Source organism: Patagioenas fasciata, chromosome 10 (assembly GCF_037038585.1).
Source record: "Patagioenas fasciata isolate bPatFas1 chromosome 10, bPatFas1.hap1, whole genome shotgun sequence".
NCBI lineage: Eukaryota > Metazoa > Chordata > Aves > Columbiformes > Columbidae > Patagioenas > Patagioenas fasciata.
The window spans coordinates 8,757,937-8,779,585 of record NC_092529.1 but is presented as its reverse complement, the minus strand read 5'-3'; the positions used below and the strand labels follow the sequence as shown (position 1 = coordinate 8,779,585).

The 21,649-nt window shown below is 43.2% G+C and overlaps 1 protein-coding gene across 3 annotated transcripts in view; it reads left to right on the top strand.

Annotated features, from left to right (window-relative positions):
• The first annotated feature begins 5,687 nt into the window (after nucleotides 1–5,687).
• Nucleotides 5,688–21,649, top strand: part of USP4 (ubiquitin specific peptidase 4) — a 35,905-nt gene continuing 19,943 nt past the window's right edge. Inside the window, exons 1-9 of one of the 3 annotated variants that reach the window (XM_065845393.1) lie at nucleotides 5,688–5,842; nucleotides 5,965–6,092; nucleotides 6,337–6,467; nucleotides 9,212–9,338; nucleotides 10,513–10,658; nucleotides 10,877–10,938; nucleotides 19,065–19,208; nucleotides 19,840–19,957; nucleotides 20,658–20,831. In XM_065845393.1, coding sequence (XP_065701465.1) covers nucleotides 5,688–5,842; nucleotides 5,965–6,092; nucleotides 6,337–6,467; nucleotides 9,212–9,338; nucleotides 10,513–10,658; nucleotides 10,877–10,938; nucleotides 19,065–19,208; nucleotides 19,840–19,957; nucleotides 20,658–20,831 — 1,185 coding nt within the window. The remainder of the gene's footprint in view (nucleotides 5,843–5,964; nucleotides 6,093–6,336; nucleotides 6,468–9,211; nucleotides 9,339–10,512; nucleotides 10,659–10,876; nucleotides 10,939–19,064; nucleotides 19,209–19,839; nucleotides 19,958–20,657; nucleotides 20,832–21,649) is intronic. The other 2 variants (XR_010652026.2, XM_065845394.2) reach the window with 2 other exon arrangements.

Here is a 21,649-nt window from a genome sequence, read left to right as displayed (position 1 = left end):
CGGTGGCAGCCCAACACAGCTCATGCTGGCCCAGTCCTACAGGAAGCCCATATTGCCTTTGTGCATCTCCAATGCCTTGCAACACAGGGATTCACACAAACAATCATAGAATGTCCCGAGTTGGAAGGGACCCACAAGGATTATCGAGTCCAAAGAAATGGTTCTTTTGTGTTCCCAGTGCAGAACACCAGCCTGTTCAACCACTTCTCCCACCGAAACTGTGCCTTGCCTCAGGGTGTCCTTGTTGCCCTTGAGGCACCGGAACTGCATGTGACACTCAGGTGCAGGTACACTGGGATTCAGGCAATATTTTCTTCTTACTCCTTCCCTAACACATTTTTTTCTTCACTGCTGCCAGCCATGGAGCTGACAGGTATTTCATGTAGTTGTTAAAATAAACCTGACAGGTTCCTGAGAAGCAATCCTGGGTTCACAGCCTGCTGCTGAACAGCTGGAATTTGGAATTGGGATTAGCTTTCCCTGGGAAACAGCAAGCCTGTGCCAAATTTCACCTGCCATCTCACTGCCCAGTGGCTCGGGCCCATCTGCAGGTAAATTTTCACTCCATAAATGACTCTGCGAGCACATTTTCTTTACAAGTCACCCCGCACAAGGCCCCGTAGCACTGAGTATAAACTTGGTGCTGGATTGAGGAGTACCAATGCAGTCTGGAAACTCGGGCTTTCAAAGGGAAGGCATAACACTTTCAAGCATTAGTGCACTGTTTCTGTTATTAAAACATTTGAGATTTGAGTTTTGTTGGGTTTTTTGTTTCGTTTTTGTTTGTTTGCTTGCTTTTTTTCTTTTTGTTTTGTTTTTTTGGGGGTTGTTGTTTGGTTTGTGTGTGTGTTGTGGGGTCTTGTCTGTTTCTTCTCCTTTTCTCTTTTCTTTTCTTTTCTTTTCTTTTCTTTTCTTTTCTTTTCTTTTCTTTTCTTTTCTTTTCTTTTCTTTTCTTTTCTTTTCTTTTCTTTTCTTCTCTTTTCTTTTCTTTTCTTTCTTTTCTTTTTTTTTTCTTTTTTCCCTTTCCTTTCCTTTCCTTTCCTTTCCTTTCCTTTCCTTTCCTTTCCTTTCCTTTCCTTTCCTTTCTTCTCTTTCCTCCCTTCCCTTCCCTTCCCTTCCCTTCCCTTCCCTTCCCTTCCCTTCCCTTCCCTTCCCTTCCCTTCCCTTCCCTTCCCTTCCCTTCCCTTCCCTTCCCTTCCCTTCCCTTCCCTTCCCTTCCCTTCCCTTCCCTTCCCTTCCCTTCCCTTCCCTTCCCTTCCCTTCCCTTCTTTTTTTTCCCTGTTCCTAGCGTCTCACCTCCCCAATTCACTGGTTGCTTTGTTACTGCACCTACATGCCAGACCCCCCGGGGTGACCTGAGACACAGGGGCAAACCCTCCAGTTGCCTCCACCAACCGCTGCCCACTGAGTCATCCAGCTTTGAACTCCCATTACACAACCCTCACCGGCTATTTTTTAACTTCCAGTACAGCTCTGCAGAAAAAAAAAAAAAAAAACACAAACCAAACCAAAACAAAAAAACCCAACAGATGTTTTCAGTAGCTGTTGCAGCTTTGGAGCAGAAGCTGCTTGATTTAGGGGATTATTTTTTCAGTTACTTCCCTCATTCAGGCAGGATGTTGCAATACATGGAGAGCACAGAGGATCACGGGCAGCAGGAACTCATGGTGTCAGACAACCGCCCTCCACATGACCTGTGGAGCTTCCTCAACCTTGACTCACCAAACTCAAGCCATTTGAGCACGACCTCCTTTGCCTCTCCTGTTCCTATCAGCCTGCAGCCCCCACTGAGCCCCCACAGCGGGGGAGCAAATCGCAGCACCGGCTGCTGTCCCACCCCATGGCAGCCCTGCCAAAAAGGGGCTCTGGAACGAGCCCGCAGCTCAAAACAGCATCTTACATCATGATTATTCAGTGCTGATGGCCAAGGGATTTATTCTTTCTGGCTGTTGGGGCTGCACGAGCAGAAAAACAAAGTGGCAGCCCTGAACAGACACAGCCACATCAGCAGAAGCGCAGCGACGCGGTTCCGGGATGAAAATCAGACATGACAGCTGGGAAGCGAATGACCCCAGTGTGAGCACACCGGCAGGAACGCTGCAGCAGAGATAAGAGCCTCCCAGCCCTGTTATCCACCACCTCGTCTCAGGCCCGACTTGTAGCCCCCGCCGAGGAGCAGGACCCGCGCAGGACCTGAGTGCGGCCGGTGCTGTGAGCGGAGGGGACGGGGACATTTCGCTGCGGGCAGCAGCTCAGCGCTGAGAGCAGGCCTGAGGAATCCCAGGTGATTCCTCAGGGATTATAAAATGGGCCAGTTCTACTTCTGCATTTCCAGACAGAAACAGACTGACTCAGTAGGAAAGCTTAAAATAAACAAATCAATACTGCTGCTTCAGCATGCGTGAAGGCTTCTGTGACTTGAGGAGGTTGTCCCATCAGCATCTTCTGTCTGTCACATCTACACTCCTACGCTCTTTTTCTACTTCTACGCTTCTATTGCAAACAGCTAATCCCTCTCTTAGTGTTCACCCTACTTTCCCATTCTTCTGCATATCAGAGTCCCAAATATCCCCATTTCCAGAGAATGCACCTGCTCCTCCTCCACCCCAAGAGCCCCCTGCCCCCTTCCCTGCTGATAGTTGCCATCAACTTCTTAAATCTTGAAACAAGTTCAGATATTTGAAGCTGTCAGGAGCTTTCCCAAGTGGCTTTTTGTTGTTGTGTTTTGGTTTTTTTTGTTTTTTTTTTTTTATTACTACCTATAAGACACTTGTTTATGGGTAAAATAAAGGGTTTTTGTTTTGATTTCAGCTTTTTCCAGTGCCAGTCTGTGGAGTTCATGAAGACCAGTCATTACACCAATAATAACTACCAGCAAGGAAAATTATCCTTTCTGCCCCATCTCCCTCTCCTGGGTCCCCTGGTGTTCTGCCCACCAAACCCCAGCACATCTCCTGCAATCATGGCTGTGAGATGTGGTGTTCAGAAGAGTCTACTCAACGGAAAGCCCGTCGAGTGGAGCTGAAGATCTTTCTTACTCAGCCTGTTAAATGGTCTTTCAGCTACTTAAAATTTCTTTCTCCTCCTGCTGAGCTTTGTTGCACCCGCTCACTTTTAAGACAGCTTCCAGTCCCCAGTTTTGAGCATTGCGGCGGTGAGGCGGGCAGGAAACCCCCGGATGAGCTGGGATCCCCTGGGCGCCCCTTGCACAGGAGCCGCTGGAGACCAGCGCAGGAAGGCAAATGGCTGAAGGGAAGAGACAGGAGAACACAGACACCCCCATCGACAGAGAAACTGTGATAATGTCATTTCCTAGGACTGAATCAGAAAGTTTGGAACAAGACAGTTTTAATTGTTTACTGCACTTTCTATTAGGAGCAGGTAATTCATTGGCAGAGTGAGGTCAGCCGTGTTAGTATCTCAGGATAGCTGACTCATTTCAAAAACACATCCAGGCTTGCCAAAACAGGGCGTATTAGCTTCTTGAAGCCCAAAGGGGCCCTGCCCTTTGAGAAAAGCAGGACTCAGTAACAGGACTCAACTCTTCCTGAAAGGAGAAAATGGTCTTTCTTCTTTTTTCAGTGTTAACTGGATGGACTTTCCCTGCTTTCAAAAATACAAGAGGCCTTTGGTACGTTACCCTGGACACTGCAGCACTGCCAGCCCAGCCGCCCCCAAACCCGCAGCCCGGAGAGCGTCCCTTGCACACGCACACAGCCCAGCACGTCACCCCCCCATTTCTTTCGGTGAGATAAATCCATTTCCACCAGATACCGACCGTGTTCTACTCAGGTGCAGTGCTGCAGTTTGTGTGTCCCACTGACCTTCCACTTTTTATTTTTTGTGAGAGGCTTTAATATCCCACAAACCTACTACTCTGCTATACTTCAACATTTTTCTGCATTTCCATGAGATAAGTGCATTTCAACTGTAGTAGTTACAGTCCTAAAATGACATTTGGTGCTTTGAAGGCAACCACAAGGCTGATGTGGCCCCTGGTGAAATGAGTTTCACAGCCCTGGTCTATCAGTTTAAAGGGGCTTTTTTAAGTCTCTGAATCATCGTGTGAATCCTTCTGTTTTCCCACTTCTCAAGGGTGGGCTCCCTATACAGCACAGGATGTGCTACTAGAGACACAAATGCCTACATCACCTACCAAGAGGTTCTTTCCAGAGATACCTTCAAACTCCTGAGCAGTCCCCAGCTGGTTACTCAGGCCTGTTCTCAACAATTTGAAGTCTCCTTCCCCAACCAAGGCCCTGACCGTGAAGTCTGTTATGGGGGAAGTTGGAGCACTTATCACTGAAACCACACAGCCCACACCCAACGTTTCTGCCACCTGCTTTGGAAGAGGCTGCCTGGGGGGACCCCCTTTGCAGGAAACTACCATCTCGCCAGTGTAAAAAGCCCAGGCAGGATCTCTATTTTATTAATGTATTTTATTAATGATTTTGCAAGACCAGGTGTCCTACCTAAAGAACCCTACACAGAACGGAGCAAAAAGCCCCTGCTTACATTACCTGAATCCCAGCTGCAAATTCCCTCCCCTGTTCCCCGCTGGTTGGTACTGCAGGGTTTACAGACCACCCGACCCTACCTCAGTTTACCTGTCTCATTCATCTATTTCTAATAACTCCCTCCCCTTATGGATTTATTTAAAGTATGGATTCCTGGCTCTTTGGTTACCCTTCTTTCCAGCTTAACTTTTTAAATACAACAATCAGTTTGCATCCCAGGATTCATTTGAAGACACTTTGTTTAACATTAAGGATTCATAGTCTGATGTCTCTCAGTCCTTCCGCCCCTGCTGGGATCAGGTGCCAGGTCCCCAGTTTTGTAAAAAATGACATCCCTTCTTCAATGGCTCCTTATGAAATGAAGAAATAACAGCAGAGTCAGTTATACTATTAAGTACTTTATTTTATCAGCGTTGGGGAACACTGAGGATCACCCTCCATGAGTGCTCCAGCGACTGGATGCTCGTGTTGCTTATATTCATGTAATTATTACATAGGGATTACAATTTTTGAAAATTTTGACATCCATCTATACTAAGAAATAATTGATGTTAGTTATAATTGTTTCATTTTTTACATCTATTAATTATTAGTTAAATACAAGCTAAGCACTCTGCTTCTAAACAATGTATCACTTAATCTTATGTGTCTTGTCATGCAGAAGGATCTGAAACTTGAAAAATATCCCCCCGTTTTGCAGGTGGTCAGAAAGCATTTATAATGTCAATCGGTTAATGATGGGTACGTCTTTTGTAACTTAATCACAGTATACATTAATTTGCCAGCTTCACTTTTCAATTACGCCCTTGGCCACGGAGCCACCTCAGGGACACGGCCCAGGCTCTGAGCGCAGGAGACCTCTGGTGCCCCGAGGCCTCCAGCCCTGGTTGTTCTGCTCCTCGCCGGACGCAGAGCCCCGGGGGGGTGTCCATGGGGGTGTCCATGGGGGTGTCCATGGGGGTGTCCATGGGGGTGTCCGTCCCACCGCCCCTCTGCGCAGACCCCGCCCCCGCAGACCCCGCCCGAGCGGCCACGAAGCCCCGCAGCCCCGCCCCAAGATGGCACCGCCACCCCGGCCCCGGCAGCCCCGCCCCTGCGCGCGGCCCCGCCCAGCTCGTCAGCTGGCGTGCGGGCGGGGCGGGGCCGGCACCTCGGGCGCACCCAGCGCGCATGCGCACGCGGGCCGACATCCGCCCGCGCCGGGGCTCGCGCACCGACATGGCGGCGGCCGGTGGCGGCGGCGGCCCGGAGAGGCCGGACACGGCGGTGCAGCGGGTGGAGCTAGGGCCGCTGCTGGCCACGGCCCTCAGGCCGGGGGAGTCCTGGTGAGTGCTTCCCGCCGCTTCTCCCCTCTGCCCCTTTCCCCTCTGGGCGGCGGGGCCTGTGGGAGCGGGCCGGACCGCGCCGCCGCTGAGGGGGCCGCGCCGGCCGGTGCCGGTTGTTGCAGGTACCTGGTGGACAGCCGGTGGTTCAAGCAATGGAAGAAGTACGTGGGCTTCGACAGCTGGGACATGGCCGGCGCGGACGATCCCTGCCTGTTTCCTGGGCCGGTGGACAACTCTGGTCTGTTCAGCGGTGAGTGGTGCCCGGTGCGGGGGGCTGGGCTGGGCTCGGGCGCTCCCGTGCGTGGCCGGCTTGTGCAGCTTTCGCTTTTGCGGTCCTGTGCTCTGGGAGTGCAGAAGCAGCCGTCCCGGCCTTGTGAGCAAGGAGCCCAGAGCGGTTCCTGCCTCCCCGCGGGGTGTCGGTGTTTCACAGGAGCTGTGTGTAGGTCTGGAGCAGAAGGGATTGTGTTTGATGCTTTCTCGCACCTCCCTTCTAGATCCAGAAACTCAGAGTTTAAAAGAACACCTCATCGAGGAGCTGGATTATGTATTGGTTCCTACCGAAGCCTGGAATAAGCTGGTAACGTGGTATGGCTGCATAGAAGGACAGCAGCCTATTGTGAGAAAAGTAAGTATGGGTGAACAGAGTTATCTTCAGCCTGGTCTCCTTACCTGATCTCTGCAAAACGTAGGTGATGTTTATTTTGCTAGATGTAAGTTCAGACAGAATGCACAGCACCTCATTTGAGATAATGTGACATCTTTTTGTCCTGTTGTCTGAAAGAATGACCTTCCAGTATTACAGTTAAAAGGCCTGAATCTTCGGTGGTTCTCAGTTGAAGGGGTGAGAACCATGAACTTTTTTCTGGTTAGCTTTTGACGTTATGGTTGTTTGGACTGGTGCAGTGCCTTTATGTTGTATGGATTAGTTTGTGCTTTGTTGAAAAATGCATGTTTTTAGTCAAGAGCTACAGATCTTCCAGGACAGAATGAGGCATTGGAATCAATTGTAGTTTAGTACAGATGGCTTAGGGATTTCCTACAGAGCTTAAGGTGGTTCTTGTTTTCTCTTCCAAAATTCTGTTACTCTGAAAGTCTTGAGACTTATTTGTGGTTTTGTTCTGTAAGTCTGTAAGTTCATTTGGCAAACAGTCATTAATGCATTCTGAGGGTATAACCTGTTCCAGAAGGTGTAATTTGTAAATTACTTTTTTCTGGAAACCTGTCATATGCTTGTTTATGGATAAAAGGGTTATTGTTTTTATTCTTAGGATTTTGCACTGACTAAATTGAGCAGTGCCAGTCTGTGGAGTTCATAAAGACTTAACTGCTTCACCGAGTGAATAGTGTTGATATGATGTACAGAATTAATACAGGTTACGTTTAAGTAGCATTACGTTACAACAGAGGCTGCTGTAAGATATGCAAGACCCTGGAAAGTGTGACACCTGAACAGTAAAAGGAAGTGAGATCCCTCTCTTGCAGACCCATTCATGCTGATCAGTGGTACTGGAACATTGTCATTCAGTGTGGGCTAGAAATTGTACCTAATGAGAAATTTTGACATCTTCAGAAAGCAGAATGTTCCCAGGTTCACTCCGCTGAGTAGACAGAACTCCTGTGTAAACTCAAAGTGGAGGGAGTTTTGAATTGTTGTGAGAGTTTCAGTTTCTGTTTGTTTATTGTTAACCTGGTAGTTGAAGTGAGTTTTTCCATTGAAAAGAAAAATGTTGAATTTTACAAGTTAGTTTTCCGTCACTATGTACCTGATGGTCAGAGACAAGTACAGGAGGTTTAGATTAGGTTTATTTGTGGTTCAGGTTTCTTTTTATAATCTCAAACCATATTTTTGGGCAGTCTTCTACAGAGTCTCACTGTGAGGTGCATTAATGTGCAAAGTACAGAACAGTGCGCTGCTTCAGCGACTGAACGCGTGTTGTGCTCAGATTGCTGTCCGACAGGATGACCTGAGTTTTACCTTGACAGAGAGCAAGCCACCTGATCAAATGCTGTTTAAATGACATCCGCAGGTGATTAGAGACTCTGGCCATTCCTCTCTCCTAACAGACACAGTGATCTGATCAGAAACTTCTTGGAAGGAGTTCTTCCATTTCTGAATACAGTTCTTATTTGTTTGTTTCTTATAGAATCCTGGGGAACAGGAAGTTTCATTTAATGAAATTCATTCTGGGGAAAAAAAAAATCGAAAACTTGTGAATTGGTTCCTTTGCACTCTTTAAAAAAAAAAGAGTCTAATTTACCTATCAAAAAGCTGTTTAAACAGGAAGTTTTACTTTCTGTTGTAACAACAAAATACTGAACATCTTTCCAAATGTGTTTGTTAATTATTTACCTTTAAAGCACCTTGCACATCTAATATGACCCTGTAAAAGTTCAGAAGAGGGAAACATATTTTAGCCAAATTCTCACAATAAATCTTAGTCTTAGTTCTTTGTTTCTTTCCCAGGCTAAGTAAAGTTTTTTTCTGTAAAATGGTACAAATGTAGATCACAACAAGTCTACTGTCACGAGAATGTAGTAGAATAGAATATTTCAGTTGGAAGGGACCAACAACGATCATCTAGTCCAACTGCCTGACCACTTCAGGGCTGACCAAAAGCTAAAGCAAATTATTAAAGGCACTGTCCAAATTATCTTAAACACTGTTACTTTGAAAAATCATACTTGCTGTTTCAATGAAATACCATCTCCGTTTCATAGGCTTCATAGTTGCAAAGAACTGTGAAAAGAATTGAGGTGTTTTGTTTTGGCCTTTTTCTCCAGTTACATCAGGGTTGTCTGGCATAATGTATTTCATTATCTGTAGGTAGAGAGTGATGTCTAGTCTTGCAGGATAACCTTTCTAAAAATATGCTCAAAGTTAGGGGATGGGTAGATGTACCTACTGGAACAAATGCAAAATTGATTTGAAAATGACTCTGAAATAAAGGAGTGTCATCAAGATGAGTTCTGACATATTTGTCGGGTTTTGCTTTTTTTTTTTTTTTTTAATATATACACCTTAGCTGCAGGCAGGACATTTTTTTTTTCCTAGAATGATCTGATTGTGTGATCAAATATTTTTCTCGGGTAATTAGCTCGCACTATCAGTTCAGCTGTGATAATGGACCTTTGGAACTTTGCACTGTGGAAGGAAAGCACTGGGATTTAGTTTTAAAAATAGAGCCCCAGAACAAGCTGCCAGATGTTGTGACTGAATCTGGGCTTCAGAGCAAGTCAGCGTTCTGTTTATGGCATGGCTTGCAAGACTCCTAAAGACTTAAACTATTTAGACCGGTGTACCTTCTGGAGGACTGTTCAGTATTTCAACTTTGTGTTATTTTGTTAATTGCATCTGCCTTCTGTTTTCAGGTAGTGGAGTATGGTCTGTTCGTGAAGCACTATAAGGTTGAAGTTTATCTTCTTGAGCTGAAGTTGTGTGAGAGCAGCGATCCTGACAATGTAATTAGCTGCCACTTTAGCAAAGCAGATACTGTTGGTAAGTGGTTCTCTGATACATTAACCTGTGCTCTAATGCTACCTCTGGAGATATTTTGTGCCCTCCAGAGCAAGAATGGTGTTGATGAACTGGAGTGAATCTAAGCGGATACTGATAGGACAGTTGGGACTGGGGAATGTGGTGTGTGAGAAAAGGCCGAGGGAGCTGCGTTTAGCCTGGAGAAGAGAAGGCTTTGGGAGGACCTTGTAGCACCTACGAGGGGGTTACTGGAACCTGGACTCAGGCTATTCACTGAGTCATAAAGCAAAAAGACAACAGACAATAGTCATAAATTAGAACAGGACAGATTCCAACTGAATATAACAAAAAACTTTTCCGTATTAGCATAGCTAGACATTTGAACAGGGCCCAGAGAGGCAAAGGAATCTTTTCTTGTAAGTTTTGAACACCTGGTTAGATAAGTCCCAAGCAGCCTGGTCTGAATTCTGTGTTGACCCTGCTTGGAGTGGACCAGGAACCTCCTGAGTTTCTTTGAGCCACTGTGATTCTGTGTGCAATACAGGGAGTTGTGGTGAAGAGCTTTGAGGAGCGCATTGGTTACTAACTCATGTCCTTAAGAAACATCCACGTCACTCATGTAAAGCAGTTCTGTCTCTGCTTCTCCTACAATTCCTTCTTCCCAGTGTGTGCATGTTTTAGACACCTTCTTAATGGTTCTTCCTACACTTCCTGAAATTTGTCTCTTCTCCCTCTTTCTCTCTGTGTCATCACTGTATTTTTGCCATGTAAAAATGCTGAATGTCAGCTGTCATATGTGTCCATTAAGATCCTTTATTTCACTTTGGTGATGTATGGCTTGACCATAGTACCTGAAAACACTCCTTTCTTGAACCTATGTTTTCAAATGGTGACTGTTTCACAGAAGTTGGCCTTTGGACAGGAACTTCTCATTGTGTTCTGAATATTACTGGTTTGAGGACTTGATGGGCAAATACATGGCTGAAAACAGAAGTTCTTCATTCTTTCAGACTAAATATCAAACAAGCTGCATGAGCAATTCTAAATTTCATGATACAGTTTTTACTCAAAGGATCTCGAGGGATCAGTGATGTACCTCTTTGCTGAATTTCTGGCTTGTCAGCTTTTTTCAAAAGCACTCGTGTTTTAGGAATCTTGGTGATGTTTGTTTTGTTTTTTTTTTCCTCCTGAATAGCTACCATTGAGAAAGAAATGAGAAAACTGTTTAATATCCCAGCTGAGAAGGAAACCAGGTTATGGAACAGGTATACCAGTAACACTTACGAGCAGCTCAGCAAGCTGGACAGCACTGTGCAAGACGCGTGGCTCTATCACGGTCAGGTAAGGGGCAGAACTTTTTGGTGTTTGGTTTTGGTGTGTGTTTTGTTGGATTTTTTTTTTCTCTTTTAGATGCTTGTGAACTGCTTTCTCTGATACGTAATTTTTTTTTCACTTTAATGCACTTTGAGCAAACATAGAAAATGTGATTTGTTGATGATTTTGCGAAATGTGTAGCAGACTTACAGTTACCTTTCTTTGTTATCTGAACTCTCTTTCAGGTTGTTCTAATAGAAGTGAAAAATGAAGATGGCACGTGGCCTGGACAACATTTCCTGGCAAAGTAAGCAAGCGTGTTCTCAAGTTTTCTGCTGTTTTGTTTAGCTTGTTTGCTTGGTTTTAGTGACGACATGTTCTCTGTGAAAGCCTGGTTATCACTGGCTATTGTGGATTTCTTTGCTTTGGATATTTTGAAGGAGGAGAGAAAGTCTTGAACGTAAATGCTCTTTTGGTGATTCTGCTGCTGGTTTCTTGTCTTAGTAGCAGTCTTCTGTTGTAGAGTTCATTTCAAATAGGTTGTGTAAGCATTAAATAGCTTAGGTGTCTATAGTGCTTAGGAGATGAAAGTGCTATTTACATTGAGCTAGTGTACTTAAAATCTACCTCTGAAGACTGCACAGCGGTAAAAAAAAAAATCTCTCTTGTACCATTGTAGAACAAAAAGGATCTTGGAGTGTATTTCCAAAACTGCCAGTAGTGAATGCTCAGAGTTCTGGTAGTTCCTCCTTAAAAAGGGTGTAGAAGTAGCTGAGCAGCCCCTCCTGCCACCAAAGCCAATTATAGAGGCCTGTAAATATTGACACAGATACTCCCTCTCTACTGTCTAATTTAGAGATGAATAAGAGAGGGACTGATGAAATATTGTGTGTATAGAGTGAATGGTGTAGAATGGAAGTTGCATGCAGTGATAAGGAACTGCTCTTATCAAGTCATACCACAGAAAGTAAAATTCTGTGATTTTACTAGGCTGGTGTCCTACTCCTTTTCCCGTGAGCAGGCCATCAGATTTTACATTGATAAAATGTTTTTCCGTACAACACAGTTAACTTACAGAAGTTGCTGCCAAGTGATCTAATTGGAGATCAAGATGTTGCTAAACTTGAAGAATCGATCAAATAAGTCAGTGAAACCTATTTTGAAACAATTCTCTAATTCTGAGGTAGAAGGCTGGGTAAAAGGATCAGGAGAATGTTCATGGAACTGTAAGAGTGCTATGTGAAAAGCATCTAAACATTCCTACCATGTGCCTGACTGAGTATTGGTTGATGGTCAGTATTAGAGAGGCAGCGGTGCAAGACCAGTTATAACCTTTTGTTTCCATGGGAAGCAAAGCTAAAAAGGAGCCTGTAGCATTTCCAGTCCTCAGTCTTTTCTTTTTTTTCAGCAGCTAGTCTAATAGGTACTTTTAATTAACCTCTAGTGATACTTGAATGAAAATGGTTATCAGTATGCGGATTAATATTTTCTAATGATGTAGAAATAAAGATTTGTTTATTATAATGTAGAACACATGAAATTGTTTGACTTGATGCTGATAATGGTGGCTGTAAGAATTGTAGTGAGTCATACATGTAGGATTATCTGTTCATTTGTCTTGGCTAACTACCTCCTTTGCCAGGATCTCTGTTATTTAAGAAACTAAGGTGTATATTCCGCATTGGCTTAGCAAGTTCTACTCACTTGCTCTTGTGGCCTGATTTAGTCTTGTAGGTTAAGTGCATAATAACCGTTTGTTCAAAAACACCCTTTGAGAGGACAGAGGGGAGGAAGCAGCTAGACTGCCCCTCCTCTTCAGGACTGACACTGGTGTGTGCTGATCAGCACACAAACTGCTGATCGAACCAGAAGGGCCTGTTGAAGTGGCCAGGGCAAAGGCTGTTTCTCAGGAAAGCAGTTGTACTTTACTGGTTTTGGATTATAACAAGCCCTGCTGGACTAACTTTGTGCCTTCCTGTGCCAAGGGCGGCTGTGTCATATACAGCAAGTTGGATAGAAAGACTGGACTTGAAAATTCTGTGTTTGAAATGGAAGGAGGAAAAAGTTGAGAACTTATTCTTTCATAGATGCATGATAACGAAAGATGACAGTGAGCTAATTCTTGTGTTAGGTTCAGTGGTGTCTTCCGTGTCATTTTATGTCTTTAAGCTACTAATATTGTACAGCAATTGCCTTGATAACCCCAAACCCATGTATGAATCGCGCTCGTACTGTTGAAGATAATGAGGAATGCTATACTGGATCTGGCCCCAGTGTGCCCAGTAGCGTGGGCAGTAGCAGATGAACGTAGGAGGAGTAAAAAAAAAAAAGCTCCCTGTAAGAAGAGGGAGTAATTAGCAATGTATTTGCTGTGATAATACTGCTGTGTGTCCATAGCCTGCAGTTCAGACTTTTCCTGAGGTGGTTGAGTCTAGATATTGATGTTGAAATATATGTTGACAGTCTGGGGGGGCTTTTCTTCTGCAGTTCCGTGCTTCATCTGTTGCGTGTCATCACTCCTGTCAAATGGGAGTGGGCTGGTGACAGTCTAGGCTGGATCATTTGTAGATGGTAATTCTTTTTTCTGCTGCCCTTTCAAAGGTTATTTCATAAAGCTTTTAACCTATTTTTAAGGGATTTGTGTTTTAAAGAGAAATAGTGAATTTTTCTTTGTTACATAATGTATTTTTAGTGAGGAAGCTAAGCTTAACTGTTCTTTCTTGAATCATGGCGTTGCTCCATATTAATGTGTTTATAATTGCTCTGTGCTTTCACGACAGTCATAATTCTGAAGTTTATTTGGTTTTCTTCTCCTTTTTAACATATCTTCCTATAAATGCATAAATACTTCATACTCTTTAGTTTGTACTTTATTTGATGCTTGAATATCCTCCTGCTAGTTCTCATGTTTTATTGAGAATCTTTAGTTTTTTCAAGACACTCCTTTTATGAAGGCTAGTTTAGTATTTCATTTAGTTTTGAATACACTCTAAATTCTACCTCCATATGAAGTTGAAATCTAGGAAAGCATAGGGCAAAGATTTCTTATTAATCTCAGGTTGAATCTTAAGTTAATCTTGGAGAAGCATGGATTTAGTTCCCTTGGAGAGCAGCAGTTTAATAAATAAAATCATTAATAAAGGTTTTCTATATAATTAAAAAAATAGCTGCTTGTTTAACCATGTTCTTTGATTTGCCAGGTATCTGTGCAGGCAAACCTCAAGTGAAAGCATGCTCTGTGACTTAGTGTGTTCCACGTTGATATTTTAATTTTCTTTTGTTCTGGAAATACTAGATGTCTGCAGTGCTGTGAAATGTTGCCGGCATTGGAACTGTTTCTGTGAGCTGGTAAAAGACTCACTGACCTGGAGTGTGGAGTTCAAATCTCAGTACAGGGTTGGGATGTGTTTTGTCTCTCCATGGGTGTTTGTGTGTGTAGGGGTGTTGCATTAAATCAATATTGCGTGTTTAAGACTCCAGAAGCCAGAGGGAAGGTAGAGTTCCCAGCCCAAAAGAATGTAAATTGCCTCTCCTGTGCACTGGTGAGGTGTTCAGGGTAGGTGCCACTGTGGTGATATTGCAGGAATTAAGTCTGGAGTGAGGGACATTCTTGTCTGTAGGAAACAACTGATGCTGATATCAGAGCGAGTTGGAAGCTGCATTAACAGCATGACTAAGAAGGATAAGTGGGACTATCACCCTGAAAACCTGTTCTGCTCTTTTGTGAGGCTAAACAAGTCTGTAATCTTGATAAGCTGTTAGGTGTTGTAAGTAAACTTACATTTTGAAGTTCTGAAGAATCCAGCTCCTAGCTGCATCTAGTGTCAGCAGGAGCTGCAAATGCTGTATGCTCAGGTGTGGTTTGGAAGAAAGTTGCATAACTCTAGATTTTAATCCTAGCTCAGGAAAACATTTTGTTCCACTATTTTTTTTCTCAACTGGAGAAAATACTGTTTAGCCAAGACCATAGGTAACTTTGTATTTGGAGATCTTCCTTTCAGCAACATCGCTTTAATACTTAAAAGCTTATGAGAGAGATTTTCTGTGGCTGGAGTTTTGATGATGTAAACCGAAGGTATGCAGGGCGCTCTGCTGCGGGTGGAGGAGCAGCGAGCAGCCGCGTCACTGCGGATGTGCCAAAGGGGCCTTGGGAAGCTGGGCGTCCATGGCATTCCCTGCTCGCAGAATCTACGCATGTGAGTTGACCGTGGGGTGGGCGGCTTTCCTGTCCTCAAGACTCTTTCCCACCGTTGGCTGCTTGTCAGAGGCACTGGATCTTACACGTTTCCTCAGCCATCAGGCAGGCTGGTGTTTTACAGAAAAAACGCTCTTAAACTCCACAGTAGTCCTTGGCTGGAATATTGAGAGTGTGCCTGGCCACTGCTCTTTGTTAGTTTGCTGCTCCCTAAGGAACAAAGTACTTTCTTCTTGTTGTAGTTTGAAAATGCTTCTATTACTAGAGAAGATTTCAGAAGAGGGAAGGGATTATACTTTAGAAATGTCAGAGTTGGAGGCATACTTTGTTTCTGAAGGGGAGTGGAACTTAGTCCTAAGTGTTACATAGAAAAAACTCTAAAAATAAAATCCTGAGCTAGCAGAGTTCCAGCTCAGTCCTAGCACACACTTTTTTATCCTGGGTATCATTTTATTAGCACAAATAAACAAGAAATCATGTCAGATCTATAAAAATAGCACGTTTTCCATCCGATATTGCTAAATACAACTTCACTCCTGTTTTCATATGCATCTGCCTGGTAGCTGCCTGCCTCCCTTTGCAATACACAGCAGGAAAATACCTCTTGGTTCTTTGGCTGCTGTTTCTTCTGCCTGCTCTCCTCTTTGGCTCTGTATACTCAGTGGACTTTATTTTTCCCACCTGGCACTGTCCTCAGAAAAAATGATGAGTTGTTGCTTAGTTCACCCATCTTGTAACACAGGAGGATTTTCTCAACTACTGTCTTGATTTAGGCATCTGTGCAGCCTGGCACAACATTCAGTGGTATTACATGCCAGACATTACTGTACAATTTTAAGACCTTAGTGGTTGATATGTATTATGTGGGTACATAATACCATAATTAAATGCTCTTTCATATTTAAAACTCATCTCCTTCCCCCAGTTCCTTGTATGTCAGTGATTTCAGAGAATCCCTTCAGCAGCAGGGCTAAATGTTTTGTGGTCGGATCTTTATTATGTGATTTTTCAAGTGCTTGAGTTTGCAGCAGATGAGTATGTAAGATAAGGAGGCTTTTGCATGTAAGAACTTTCTAAATTAAAATCCACTATGGCTTCTGCTTTGCCAATTAAATATAAGTTCTAGGTTTTCCTGCTTAGACAAAAACTTGTCACAGTAATTTTAATGGTGTGGGTTTGTGTTGTGGGTTTTTTTTTTATACTGATATTTTAAAGGAGGACTAATTTTACTGTATGCTCTGAAAGCAGCCTCAACTGAATTGGAATACTTTTCCTATCTCTGTTTTCCAGCCTCTTGAAAGCCTTTTGCAGTATTTTTTTCAGGCTGTTCAGCTCAGCAGTTTTTCTGTTTATCAACCATATGGCCTCACAGTTTCTGTACTAGATTATTCTAACTTTGTCCTCTTTATGCTGCTAGCCTCCAGATTTCTCCTCGCTTGCCATTTGTGTGGGTTTTTGAAAGGCTGTGTGGCAAGACGTGAAACAACTCTCTTTGATTGACAGGGACAACGTGTCGGTATTGTGGAGCATGAAGTTGTGTACGTGGGCATGAAGAACATGAGCCCAAAATAGATGCTGGACTCAGGGAATGTGATTGCGGTGTTGGTTCTGTCTCCTGAATGTGAACTCCTGTAAGATCCTTGAGGCAAAAGCAAACAAATAACCTCAGTGGTTCAGCAGGGAAATGCTGAGTGTGCATCAGAAGACTTTTGTGATCACTGGCACACTGGTAAAACCATGTGTGAAATGATTGTGTCTTGTGAGGTTGTCAACAAATTTGAAAAGCAGCCTAATGAGAGGTTTCGGAAGGAGCCAGGTGAATTGTTGAAGAATTGGCAAATATTTTTTGTGCTAGAGGACCTAGAAGTTACAGTATCATATCAGTGAGAAATTCAAAAGTTGATTTTAACTTAAAGCCTCTCTGGGATATGAGAAATGGAAATTGGGGAAGGAACTTGACAGGCAGCAGATGGAGATGAGCACAATCCAGTGTCCAGGTGATGAAACCAGATACTCATGCTGCAAATAGAATGTTTCTTCTAACCATAAGCATTATTGGTCATTGGAACAGTTTATCTATGGTCTACTGGATCAGCTCTTGCTGATCACTGTGAAACCGTGATGGTAGATTTTTCTAGAAGAGCTGTTCTAGCTCAGACAGGAGTTATATTGAGACACTGGAGTTGTGCTTAAGCAGAAGGACTGATTCAGCAGTCACACCTCGCAGTCTCATCCTCAAACCTGTGTAATTATTTTCTCAAACCCCTGAACTGGTGCATGGTTAGATGAACTCTTCCTTCGCTGTATTTTACTCCTGAGTAGATTCACTCAAGATCCTTGATGATTTTGTGACTTGTCTCTTATCGTTGCTCTCTGATCCATTGTTTTAATCTTCCCCCATATTTCTTACATTTTGTGTGTGTAGCGTGTTATTGAAGTACTTCTTGGAACTCCTCAGTTGCCGTCTGACTCTTGATTATTCACTACTGCTATGCTTCTGTTGAACATTTTGAAATCCCTTAAGGGTTGTCCTCCTTTTCTTTTCCCCCTATTAGATTTTCTTCATTTTATTTTCTGAGTATCTTATTCTGTTCTCTCACTGGGATCACACATGTCAAGCAGACATGCTACATTTTCAAGTCTGGCATTTTCTAGATTGCCCTTCTTCTAGATAATTCACTTCTACTTCAAACTTTGTAAATCTATTAAGAACACACTTTTTTGGCTGTTGTTAGCTTAATTATTTTATTCTTGACCCTTGAAACTCCCGCGTGTGGAGCATAAGCCTGATAATTGCTTTTGTCTAGACCCTCTTGTTCTCTCGTTGATCTTACATTTGTGTCCAGATAAACTTGAAGTTTCACCTCCAGCATGTAATGACCAGAAGGTTGTGTATTGTCCCACAAATGGTTGTCTTGGTTATTTTGGTAGATCTGCTCATTCTTGCTAGTATACTTCCTGGTATAATTTTGGTTGTGCTGGCTGCTGGGGTTGGTTGGTTGGGTTTTTTTAGCATGCTTCAGGTTTAGGTCGTGTTTACGTTTTCATGTAGAAGCTCCTGTTTTAACTTGTTTACTTCTGGGTTTATTTTACTGCTGTTATATTTCCAAACTGGTGAGGCTGTCCAGCTGGTTTGCTTCCTCCTGGCCACTATGGCTTGTTCTTTGTCTTGTAGTTTTTGCTCCACAGAAGTTTGCCAACATTGTATTCTTAGTAGCATCTGAGCTATGAATATACATTTGATGTTTTTATTATTTGAGAATCAGGGCCACATTAAAAGAGATACAAGAAGAAGCTAAAGCTTGAGGGCACTGTCCTTTGCTGTGCTTGGACTGGATCAGCCGCTGTTGCATGGCTGTTGGTGTCGTGCACCTTTTTGCATTCAGTTGTGCACGTTTATTCAGGCAAAGATGGAGAGAGTAGACCATTTCCCAGTTAGAAATGAATTGGTATCATAATAGCTTCTTTAAGCCTATTTATGTAGCACTATCTGATGGTTTTGCTTTTTTATGGAATCAAAGCTGTCTGTGACAGAACATTGTTGAGTTTTAGAGCCTTGGTCTTTTGTAACACTGTGTTCTGGTTCTGTTCTGGACCAGGAGAACAGTCGTGTGCAATAGCCTGGGATTCACAACCGGATAGACTTGAGACTTACGAACTTTTAAAATCCATTTCCGTATCTCCAGTCTCAAAACACTGAGGGTTGCTGAGCACACTGCGCGTACTTAGCAGTGTGTCTGGCCTCCAAGCAATGTGTAATAGTTGTGTCAGCTAGGCTCAGTAACAAAGTGGTTTGTGCCTGCCCTGGTTATCTTTGTACTAATTAATGGTCTGTGTGAGTGGGTGGTTTTGTTTTCAAGTAGGAAGGACTTTGCCATTTTTAACACGGGGTGAGTGTTTTATGGTCATAAGATTGGGATTTTTTTTGCTGGCTTGTTTCAAGATATTTTGCTCGTAAACTTCAAGCTTGCTTCCATGTTACTCTGCCATCTGAATTACATACTTACTTCAGTCTGGGACCCAGATTTTGCTTTAAGCAATAACTTACTTCTGATACTTTCGTCTGAGGTTTCTCTCCCGGGCAAGTGTTTGGAAGTGTGATCACACAGATCAAAACAGTAAATTCTGTGTGGGAGAAAATAACTGTAATGTGGCAAGTCCTCAGAGTTTTGTGGGAGGTGGGTCTGGAGGTGAGAAAAGTAGTAGCACTGTTTCTACTTCTTTTTCCTTTCTCCCAGATCAAGCACTGCAACTAGCAGAAACTTTGCTACCTCTTCAAAATCATCAGCAAGTTCTTATTCCTCAGTGTCTGCCACTTCTGGCATTACTAACGGTGATAGCAGTAACTCCTATGGACTGAACAGCTCCCACTTGGGCAGGGGGTAAGAGCAGGAATATTCTTTTTGTTTCTTTGTCCCTCATGTGAGTGAATACTCCTGTGCACCCTTGCCTGTATAGAAATGGAGTGTAATGGTGCCCTGTGAGGAGTTCTGCTACTCTTCTGTACCTGTTTATCAATCTTTTTGCTTTTGAAACCGCTGCGTTCTGCTATTCCCTGCTCACTTGCACAAGTAGCGCATGTTCCAGAGCTTACTAACCACGCGGTCACTGCCCGGTTTTTGGGGTGATGTGGGGTATGAGGGAAGGGATTAGATTATTTTCTCCATCTGCCAGTGTGGTAGAAGCCTTTCCAGGTAGAAATCGTAATTTTTGTGTTAGTTCTTAAAGTTTATCATATAGACTCTTGCTGCATTAGGGTAGTGTGCTGTGTACTTGTAGATAGAGAAAATTGATGTGTTATGAGCCATACACTAATTTAGTTAATTTCAAAAGTTAGCACATACATTTCACATTCCTTCTATTCAGTAATAGCCACTATGAAGAAGCAGAAACATGCAGGCTGGTTAAACAATTTAATTAAGCAGGTTTTTTGCTCTTATTTAGTGTGACTCTTAAACAGTATCGAACATTGGTGAACTCATTGTGGAGTTCACTGTGTTGTCTTTCTTCCAGAGGTTCTGGATTTGTCTCTAACTCTTACAACTGCAGGGATGGTGCTTCCCTGTCACAGCCTGGACTCTGCGGACTCAGTAACCTTGGAAATACCTGCTTCATGAATTCTGCGTTACAGGTGAGAATTGGCAAGAGCCCTCCCTAGAATTAAATAAGAGAGCAGTCTTGCAGAGATCGTGAAATCTGGGGAGAGGAAAACATGTTTTAATGTGATTCACTGAGGAGACTGCGACTGGAACGGGAAGACAAAACAGACAAGCAACCAAACCAAACAAACAAAACCAAAACCAGCAACAATGCCCTGCCAAAAAAAACCCCCAAACAAACAAAACAAAAAAAACCACAACAACCCCAATCCAAAAAAGCAGTTCATATTTAGGTTAGCTTATGCTCAGCATGTTAGCACTATGAAACATAGCACAGTGTGGAGGAGGCCTGGATCTGAAATATGCGGCTGCTGAAAGGGCTGTGAGGGAAACCGTACCAAAGAGATGCTTAACTGTAACGTCAGGTCCTAATGCTGTGTCCTGGCAAAAGTGGCCTGGTGTGGAGGGCGTTTTAACCTGTGTGTGCAGCATAAGTGACATGAGCAGGGCACTGCACGCAGTTCTGGAGTGTGTTTTGTTTTGTGTGTGTGGTGGGTTTTTTGTGTTGTTTTTTTTTTAATTATTGTTACTAACTAAATGTATATGCAGGCTTCGTCTCACCAGTTTTAATAGCTTAGTACATGTTCTGATGGGAAAGCCAGGTTTGTTATTTCATTGTTGCACAGATTTGTTGTCCTGTGCAGTAAGTTCATCTTCTTAATGCTTTTTCAGTGTCTGAGCAATACTCCCCCTCTGACTGAATATTTCCTGGAAGATAAATATGAAGCTGAAATAAATCAGAACAATCCACTGGGGATGAGAGGAGAAATTGCAGAAGCCTATGCAGAGCTCATCAAACAGATTTGGTCTGGGAGACACTCTCACGTGGCCCCACGTATGTTTAAAGTAAGTGACAGCTAATATGCCTTCCACAAACTTTGGAGTTATGAAAGCAATAAAAATGGAATTGCTTCAGGTTTTATGTAAATGCTTTTCAGGGTATAGGGAGGAACTTGCCAGTGAGTAGTGTCTTACCATCAAATTGGTTACTGCTCTTTAATGTTAGTTAAATACCTGACTTAGTAAATGACCTTCCAGCCTGGGAGCTGTTTACAGATATATCAAAATGATCTCTGCTACAAAACTAGGCAAGATCATGTGAATTGCCAGCTGTGAACTTTTAACAGTGAGAAAAGGTGTGCAAATTATACATTTTAAAAATGAAATTATAAAGCAGAGAGCAAAATGCATCTCCTTGTCTATAACATTTATTGATGTAATGTTCGCAGTGCCTCAGTGTAAAAAAGCTGCTTTGAGCTGAAATACTGCAGGTTAGCAGTTGGGTATCAACCCCCAGAAAAACTGTCTTTTGTTTTAAATATAGTGCAAAGATGCTCTAGTGCTTAACAATGTAATTAAAGCATCCAAGGAACACTGAGAGTTTGCTTCTGCAGTGCAGTGTCAGTATGTTGAGGAAGAATAACATCCCAAATGCATGAAATAAGCAATGACCTGATGTTAATATAGATGTGCATTCTGTTACTGTTTAGGTACAGTCTGGAAGTCAAGGGTAAATGCTTTTGAGAGCTGGAGCAATAGACCTATGGACTACAGAAATCTGTCCTGTGGAGTCATAGGTAGTTCTGAAACAAGCTGTGGTTTAATTTCTGTGGCTTGGAGTTGCTGGCACATCATCCACTACTATTAAAGTTGTTCTGTAAACT